Below are 10,383 nucleotides of genomic sequence, written 5' to 3' on the forward strand. Positions count from 1 at the left end.
GTACAATATTTTGTGATTAAATGGCTAAGTAATTTGCGTCTTTAAATTAAATAGTAATCTTAAAATACCTAGTATTAAATGTATAAATTTCGAATAAATTGCTGTATTAACGCTGTTCATCAATTAATTCGGTAAAATAGTATTTGCTCTTGTCAAGGAGTAGATCATGCAAATAATAACCACGTTAATTTTAGAGTACGAATTGACCTAATTAGCGATGTTTTTATGTCATTTAATCCGTCTCAGCCCATTGTATGTAATAATTTGAATTGGCTATCTAACAAATTACTGAATTAAATTTGATCAATGTTTAATGCTTCATCAATTTTCTTAAAAGATTTCATGACATCTTCTCTAAAAGCCATGAATTGTTCTGTTAAAAATTCAATTCTAAAAAATTTAAAAATACGATGTTGAATTTGAATCCAAAGATTATTTAAGATATGATTCAATGTCCTTTATTGTTTGCAACTTCTTATCTTGTTAATAAATTATGCTTTAACAGAATAAATTGATTTAGAATTTAAAGCGTGCAAGTACCTGGCACTAATAATAACTAAACTTAAGAAACCTCGCACCTTTTTTCTTGATTGCCTATTCGTTCAATTGCTGATACAAATTTGGGATCCGCTGATGTAATATCAGATTTATTAATAGCACTGGTAGACTCCATGTTCTTATTATCGGCCTAAAGCGATAACATATACGTATTTCTGTGAGTTTATAGCTCGACTGGTTTAACTAATGGCCCACAGTATTTGCACCATTATTTCTAGTAGAGTCTAAACTAAGCAATAATGAGGACAAATCGTATTTTCGTCATATTTACCTGGTTCAGTTTTTTGGTATATTTGTCCGTGTGGCCTCGCTTATAAAAACGATTTCTAAATCTTAACGGCAATGTCCTTTCGAGATCATCCAAATATTCTACGCGCGATGATAACAATCGAAATCCTGCTTCTCGCCTTACTTTATCAATATCACCGACAGCTAGACCAACCTATTAAAGATAATTAAATATGTACGTTACCTGTGATTTCAACTTCTTAAAGCAGAATCGTCATCATAAATTTACCATTAAATTCGTAAGGACGATAGGCATCAAAAATATAAATATCACAATCATTACTAATGCTGTAACGCTTTTAGGAAGCGGAATTTTATTTTTTTGGATCTGGCTCATCCAGGAATCAGTATATTCCATTTCACCAATCATCATGTTAAGGACTGTAACTGTGCTAATGGGGATACTGTAATAGGTCGACTGAAGGATATATGAACAATAAACAGGCAATTAGTGATGTAAGAATATAATCAATGACATAAAATATCGATACACATACTGAAATTCAATCTAAATATGACTTATAATAATTATGTTGAGTCTGTATGTATTAATGCAAACTTGTGTTGGATTTAATGTGTAGAAGCTAATCCCGAATGCCAAGGCCAGTATAAAGACGATTCCCGATATCTGAAATTTGTAAGTGAAGAATCGGTTATAATATCTAGATACATTTATACTTGACTAAAATTAACACTAGCTTTCTAACTAACAACAATAGATTTAAAAGTTAAGTAGGAGGAACTTGTCTAAATAATTGGATTCAAATATCATAATTAAAAAATTCAGATGAGAAACAAACTTTTAATACAGTCGCCATGACGGATTGTAGCATTAATATGTAGATGCCAATGAAATCTAATCTGAATTGTTATGAAAATATTATTTTACCAAAAGAGATCTATTTTATATTGAAATGGGGAAAAAATTAATCATACCTTTCCATATGGAATAATAAATTGACATAGGCTAAAAATATCAGTATAGTATAGATATTGAGGACATTTTCATAGTTTGCGATGTTTGTAGCTGCCAGAAGCAATGAATAAAGGGCGATATCCAAGTAATTTGAAAACGACTTGAAATAATTTAGTCTCTGAAATAGTAAGAAATAACAACATGGCCAATTCATCACCTACCGTATGTTTTAAAAATATTAAACTATGTTGAAGATAGTAAGGTGGATAACTATTTTATTGTTGCGATATGATGCGATAGGTTATAGTTCAAGCAATTTATCAGCAACAAGTTTATTATAATCAGATAGGAGTTTTCGAAAAAAGTGCTTGTTCTAAAACATAGGAGATCAATGTGCGGTATTGTATTTATCGTACACCACTATTTACATGAAACGTTACACTTCTATTAATGTCGAAAATTATAAGATGTTGGGCATCTTCACAAATACAGAACATCAATTTGCATAGACTTTGTAATTACTTAACGACTACTATTGCTTATTCACAATAGCTAATATTGCGAATCAGCAATCTACTATTGTTAGCAAAGCTATAGGATCTATTATTAAATAACAAATTATATTAACTAAAGTGTTAGCGGCAATTCACAAAATCAGGCATTTTGCTGAATACCTAAAGCATTTCAGGTATTTTGCAAAGTAATTGATTTGGCAAATTGCCGTTAAATGATATATGACTACAGTAATACTTAAACAGCTAAACTATTTATAAACCGTACATCTAATATAACTGAGAATGTTTATTCTATACGAAAAATATGGAATATCCTTCATTTCCGTTATTGAAAGCTATCTTATAATATAATTTTTTACTTTTTTTACCTGATGAAATAACTGGTAAGCTTCTAATACCACATTTATGTATGCAAATACCGTCATACATGTTTCCATGAATGCATAAATTGGTGTATCCTAAACGATTAATTTACGGCAAATAATGTGATTCTGATTATAATTGTAGTTGCGATATTATTAAATTTATGGGAACAGAAAGGATGAAACTTTGGATTTACATACTATTAGCGTAGCTTTCAGCAGTATTTTAACACAATGCAACTTACAAAAATCGCATAATATTTCTTCGGAGAGTCTGGAAGTGGCTCATATGTTGTTACCAAATCGCTTTGTGTAGTTGGTGGAGCATCAGTCTTGCTAATTGATGCAGATGGTTGATTAGTGCTAGATACTACTTGAGAAGGTGTAATATTAGGATCACTTAACGCCTTTCCTTGACGTTTACGCGCCATTAGTGATGAATCGATTGAATGAGATATCGATGGACGAATGAGGTTGGTATCTGATCCTTTAGAAGGCTGAAGATGATTATCAGAAATCGATGAAGATAGCCAATCAGGTGCAAAAACTGACACTAAAATAAAAAAATGTCAAATGACGTAAATTAATTGATGGAGATTTATTGAATCGGACATCTTCTCTTCGCATAACGCCCGACATTATGTTGATAACTTATGTGGAATACCTACCGGAATAAAGGTCTTGGCTGTACGAAGCATCTACCGTAGGTGTAACCGTATAGACTGTACTAGATATACCAGTTCCAGGCTTTAATCCTAGACCACGAATTGCTTCTCTTGGCATATAGTATACTCTATAGTCTTCGGCAATAATTCCATAACATGATAGGCAAATTAAAAAGATTAGATATACACCGAGGTTGATGTAGTAGAAGTATTGGCCAAATTTTCGCCTAGGATTTGCAAAAGAGGGTAATCGATCAGGATTCTTTTAGAAAGTGACATAACTACTGTTATGTTACTGTAGTGCAGCCCCAAATATAGCTTAGATTATTATTATAAGACTGTACGAGAATAACTTAACTTGTAAGCTAGAGTGTAAGATTGTGTAAGAGTCTATTGCGATTTAATGGGTAAGATAAGATTTGTTACAGTAAAAGCATTCTGTAACTAATCGTATATAAATCGTGAATTTTGCTGTAATAAGTAGATTGTCAGATAGTCAGATAGTCCTTGGTAAGTTAGACGAACCTAACTTCTGTAATAAAGTGAAATTTGCAAGAAACTGTAGTTCTTGATTTATTGTTTTGAAGATCATTTTATCACAGTTACATTAGCTACGAGCTATGTATCCGTTTACAAAATGTTTCAATAAAATTGAATATAGTATATTCTTAATTTATATGGTATATCTATTATATGAGAACTTTTTAGTAACCATTTATTATAAAATTCATGATAGCTTCCTAAATGGATTTCTAGTTTCAAAAATTGATTAGTTTATAATCATAGTTCACTTCACCTACCACTTTAATTCTCGTAATTTTTCTGCCAACGGATGTCTTAATAGACCTACATTTTTATATTCCATCATGGTCTAAGCGATAAAATTTAGATATTAATTCCTTCTTCGATGAAATAAATGAATTTGATTTACTGTAACTCTAAAGAGGGAAATTATTTACTCTTACTGCAATGCTTACAAAGAAGTATAGGGTTAAATAATACTGAACACATGTTGCGATCAATTTTGTTATTTCATTTCGAAGATTATTTTAAATGTTTCAAATTTATTAGAATTTCAGAATCGATATGATTTATTCAATGCGTACCGAAAAATTATTTGGTAATCTTAGCAATAATAAATGCTTACAGTTAACGCGTTATTATTATTTCTCTTTTTTAAATGCTGTCCCTGTAATTCAAATTCAGGTCCAGGGTCTACCAAACTGAAATCATAGGATGTTTCCATTTGCTAGGATATAAATAAAATATTACACGACATAGTTAGCATATCTAGCAATTAATATCGTGTATTTCTTACGATTTAATTTCTAATTTGGTCTCTGATATTAAACCTGACATATTACTTTTGCCATTCCAATTTAAATTTTCGAAAGACCAAAGTAATTTATTAAAATATTTTGAATTCAATTTTACGCCATGCAGACTCAAATCGTATACGTTAATTTTAATTATAATATTTCGAAATGGATTAAATAACGCTTCAATTTAACAGTGATGGTTAACTACCTTTTCAACGCCATTCTTTGTTCTGACTATATCTCTAACGTGAGTTTCAATGCATGAATCCATGACTATCTAAGTAATATGAATCAGTGCACAAAAACATTTCAAACATTAAAAAAATTTTAAATTTATAGTTACCTTTCGGGAGCCTTAACTATTAATATTTTGAGCTATTACCTTGGCTACACTAGGTAAGTGTCTTATCATGTACTGCATAGTAGTTATCCCGTCTTTATTTACATTTAAGAGTAATTGTCGTCCACTATAATCAAAGTAGATCGAAAATATGAATGTTATGTAGGTGAACAATTTAATTATAGAGAATTTAAAAAGAGATTTTGCTTCTTCGAACAATAATATCGAAGGCAGTTATTAATTGAGACTGTAATCTCTATAATTGCGATTTATACCTGTACTACCTAAAATAGGTATAGAATGAAGAAGTAATCATAATTTTATGCTCATTGCTTACTATTTATGCTTGAAAAGGATTATAGCAACCATTTCTTGTCTATGTTCTATGGCGTAATCTAAACTGGTCTTCTTATTTTCATCAGTTGCTAAAGTATCCGCACCATAATCTACAAGTAGCTTTGCTATTTCATGAAATCCTCTGGCGGCGGCTGTATGCAATATCGTTTCCTATAACATTTTTTGGCATCATAACGCATGAAAATAGTAATTGATAATAAGGGTCATGAAAAAAAAGTAAATTGCGAACAATTTTGAAAGTCTTACTCATTAACTATTAAATTAGAAATAGAAAATAATGTAAGGCCATTATCTTAACATAATCAATCTAATAAAAGTGTTATCTTATACTAAGAACAATGATTCCTACCCCTTTAGAATTTGCGATATTTGGAGAAATGCCATGATTTAATAACAGCTCAACAATACTTGTGTAGCCCTTATTGACCGCAATTTCAATCGGCGTGATATAACTGCCGTCCCTAATCGCAAGCAATATATGGTGCTTAATTAATCGTTGAAGAACGCGAAATGACAATTGCCTACGATGAATGATCACTCATACTTCTGCAGTACTGTACAATAAATTTAAGTTAATGGCTAATAATTATACTTGAATCTTCATATCGGCTATATGGAAAATTAGAAATATTGGCAGAAAAAATGAGGGCGAGCTTACCGTTTCGCAGCATCAGCACCATAATTCAGCAAATACTGAATCGCCTCAAGATGACCACTTATCACAGCAACGTGCAAAGGCGTTCGTGATCTATCACCAATGCTGTTGATTAAAGAGGGCCCATTTTGGCATATTACTTGAATTGATTGAAGACTGCCACTTCTGAAGTAAATAGAAATACAGAAATATTCTAATAGAGTAAATCATATACTCTTAATTATTATTTCTTGTAAATGATCAGTTTTTGCGATATTAAATCGTTTTAAATTTTAGAAAGAGTTTCTGGTAATTTGATTATTTGAGTTAAGATTTAGGAGTAAAATTTGCATGACAAGTTAGAATAATTTTTTTCTGACGTAGTTAAATCAGTCAGGCAATAAGCAGTCTCTCATTTACTATGATGTGCTAGCTCTCATCTTTCTCTTATCAAAGCATACCTGCAGGCTAAATGTAACGGGCTGTTATCATCATCATCGACGACGTCGAGATTACCGCCTCGCGAAATTAAGAGCCTTAATACCTACTTATTGAAAATGTAATGAACTTTCTCAAGACCAGGATAATTTGTCATGTATTACCAGAATTTCTTAGTGTGTAATGGCTAAATAAATCGTGCTAGTCATACTAAAACGTATTACGGATATTAAAATCAGCCTTGATTGCTATTGCAAAATCTGGAGTGATCAGATGGCCTGTTCGCTGTAAAGCGTTATCATCAAGGCCAGCATACATAAAATTTATAATCTAGCCGCTATTTATATCACATTAGAACAGCAATGTTAACGTTAAATATAAAAGTACATCTATATGGTAACTTAAAGGGCCACATTCACCGAATTATATGCACCTATGATACAAAATGTAATCAAAAACTGAGCGTATACAGAATCTAGAACCTCATAACTTCCGGATTCGGCTGCATAATGTATTGCTGCTCTTCCGAGTGAATCAACTTCATTGATAAGTGAATTTGCTCCTCTCTATTTAAACCAGATGCAAAAACATGCATGCTTAATTCTTTAAACAAATTTAAAATCAAAGCATTAAAATTCTTTCATAAATCTCTATGTTATTCATTTTTATCAAATATTTGTACTTTTATTAACATAACGGATACCTTGAGTAATTCTTCAAGGATTGCAACACGATTATGTATAGCGGCAATGTGAAGAGATGATCGATTGCGATCATCTTGCGTCAGGTAGTCTGCTTTATTATTTAAAAGATATGTAACAGTTTCCGATTTTCCCTTTTCGATAGCATGTAGTAAAGCCGATTTACGTTTTCCGTCCATGTTGCTAACCGATGCTCCCTGATGTTTTTAACGTAACGGAAAAGCATTAAGCGAAACTGAACATATCAAAATGTACTGGTAATCTTTTTCAAGTACATTAAAACATAATAATAATATACCATCATTAGTTAAATACTAATTCGTTTTCTTACGTTCTCTAGTAATATCTTTATAATGCTAATGTGACCACAAGATGCAGCAATATGAAAAGCGGTGTTGTAAAATTTATCACGCGCTTCAACATGAGCTCCACTTTCAATTAACACTTTAACTGCTTCGATTTGACCCGATGCCGCAGCGATGTGAAGCGGCGTTTGTCCATCTCGCTGTATCATTATTACAAAATTTAATTATAAATAAAGACAATCATTAATTTTAGAAATTGATGCAGTATGCTATTTAATATTGCAAAGTTTAGGGCTAGGGTTAGTTATAGTCACCCATTACGATGGAAATATACGTAACCCTTAGTCTGATTACTAGCTATATAGCGTACTTGTGCTGCATGAATGTCGCTTCCGATTTTCAAGCATAGCTTGATAGCCTGTTTAAAGAGAAAGGAATTAATAATATTCTATCATTAAATAAATTTTAGATAATTATACTTATATGCACTAACTTCAATACGGCCTTTTTGAGCCGCTCGATGTAAGGGAGTTTGCTGATCGTTATCTGAAGCGTTTATTTGCTCGATCTCTGGAAAGTTATAATTGGAATGATCCAATAGTATATTGATAAGTTCTACTGAGCCCTTTGCTGCTGCATAGTGAATCGGCATACTACCATCAATGGCTTTTTCATTAAGTGTGGCCCCTTTTTCCAACTGCAAGATAAACATACAAAAAAGAATAGTATCCATTATTGATACAAGAAGGAATATCCGATACCGTAACGTTAAGTATTCACTTAAAAAATATGACTAATATGAATTTGTTACAAAAAATTATTATAATAAAAAGTCCGGTCATAAATTCCAACTAGTCTATTGACTTACCAGTAAGGCACATATTTCACTTTTTCCTTTCATGCAAGCCAGATGGAGAGCTGACATTTTATCCTTATCAACATTATTGATTAATAGTGGACTGAATTCCAATAAAACCTAATTTAATTAATATATATACAATGATTACTTAGCTATACGATCAATTAATTGATATGATAATTGTGTAAATTTTAATAAGATATGCGTTGTATTACGTTTATTAAATACAGTATAAACACAACTTATAAAGAAAGTCTTACCAAGGTATAGAGATTGATATTTGACAAGACATAATATATAGAAATTATAGATTAACGAACTTGACAAGCTTGCATTTTGCCATGCCGACAGGCAGTATGTAATGGGCCCTCGCCATTAGTATTTGTTAGACTTGTCGAGCCATAACGTTCGATTAAAAGGCGAAGTGCCTCGATAGAGTTATATTTGGCAGCAATAAATATGGGCGTTTCATCATCATGTCCAATGCAGTCGATATCTAAAAATGTAGATACAAATGTAAATACAAAATATTTTGTATATGCTTTTATTTCATGGCTGACAGACTAAAAAATTAGAGTAATTTATTGAATCGTATATTCCTATTAGGCATTAATTTTTTCTATCTACTTTGTAGCATAGTGTAATGTAACTTAGTATTGTGACTGTAGACTGTTAGCCATGTTTAGTATAATGCACTGTAGATATTTATCCTAAGAGATATTTGGTAGCCATAACTATAGCCTGTAGTGGTATAGACTCTATGCTAGAGTACAGATGACTATATGTAGTATTCGGCTAGAGTAGAGCTGTGTGTAGTAATCTTTGTATAAGATTCAATAAAGCCATTATTTTTCTAAAATTTCGAATCTCCTGATCGGTATACATCACACATAGCTCTGTCTCCAAATTTGATTGATAAATACGCTAGTCTTTCGGTTAATTTCAACCCTTTTATTAACTGTGTTAGTATATATATTTTCGATTACTACGGTAGTTAGTCAAAGTCAATCATTTGATGCTAACAAACTAAGTCCTATGCTAGGCCTCGAACACGTCTCCGAGAACTGTACTATGAATTATGACCACAATTATAACAGTAGTCAACTTAAAACTGTTACTGAAACTGTTTACTTTCTGTGATATGATTTGCTCGTACCGTACTATGAATTACGATAGTAAATATGACATAGTTAACTTAGAATTATAGCTGAAATTGTTCATTTTCTGCTATATGATTTTCTAGTACCGTACTATGAATTATGACAGTAATTATGACAGCAGTTGATTTAAAATTATCGCTGAAACTGTTTACTTTCTCGGATATGATTTCCTAGTATTATATCATAAAATATGACAGTGATGATGACTGTAGTTAACTTAAGATTGTTGCAGAAACTGTTTATTTTCGGTGGTGTGATTTCCTAATACCGTGCTATGAATTGTGACGGTAATTATGACTGTAGCTAAATTAAAATAGTTGCTGAAACTGTTTATTTTCGGCGATATGATTTTCTAATACCGTACCATGAATTATGGCAGTAATTATGAATTATGACAGTAGTTAACTTGAGATAGTTGCTGAAACTAGTTATTTTCGGTAATGTGATTTCTTAGTATAATGCTATGACTTATGATAGCAATTATGACAGTTATTAGGTTAAAAATTGTCACTGAAATTGTTTACTTCTAGTGATGTGACTTCCTATAACTATTATAGACAGTTAAATATGATTAATTATTATGGTGTTCATCTAAGTGCTTTATAAGCTTAATGATCTATAATAAAGTTGATCTTCATAATTTCAGATAAAAGATTTAAGCTACAGAGAAACCGGTTACATGCTAGTTCGTTCAAACTTACCAGCACCATATTTAAGTAAACTCTTGATTATTTCTACACGATTGTATTTTGCAGCATAGTGTAGAGGAGACATCTCATGTCGATCTAAGCGATTGCATTCAAAGCCATTATGTAATATAGCTTTGCTAAAATAGCGATCTAGAGCTTCCACATCTCCTGATTTAGCCGCCTAGGTGTTGTACCACAATAAGTAAAATTGAGTACTTGCTCGCAAATTAAGCTTAATGGACATAATTAAAGATCGTACTTATCGTTTTCGATATAA

General features: G+C 31.5%; 1 protein-coding gene across 1 annotated transcript; it reads right to left on the reverse strand.

Annotated features, from left to right (window-relative positions):
- Positions 1-293: 293 nt before the first annotated feature.
- Positions 294-1,219, reverse strand: TRIADDRAFT_60887 (uncharacterized protein; the record flags this gene model as incomplete). Its single annotated transcript, XM_002116854.1, has 4 exons — positions 294-390; positions 579-688; positions 830-1,000; positions 1,076-1,219. 4 exons carry the CDS (start codon positions 1,217-1,219, stop codon positions 294-296), a joined length of 522 nt encoding a protein of 173 aa, XP_002116890.1.
- Between the last annotated feature and the right edge of the window lie 9,164 nt (positions 1,220-10,383).

The sequence above is a fragment of the Trichoplax adhaerens genome, genomic scaffold, assembly GCF_000150275.1.
Source record: "Trichoplax adhaerens TRIADscaffold_18 genomic scaffold, whole genome shotgun sequence".
Lineage (NCBI taxonomy): Eukaryota > Metazoa > Placozoa > Uniplacotomia > Trichoplacea > Trichoplacidae > Trichoplax > Trichoplax adhaerens.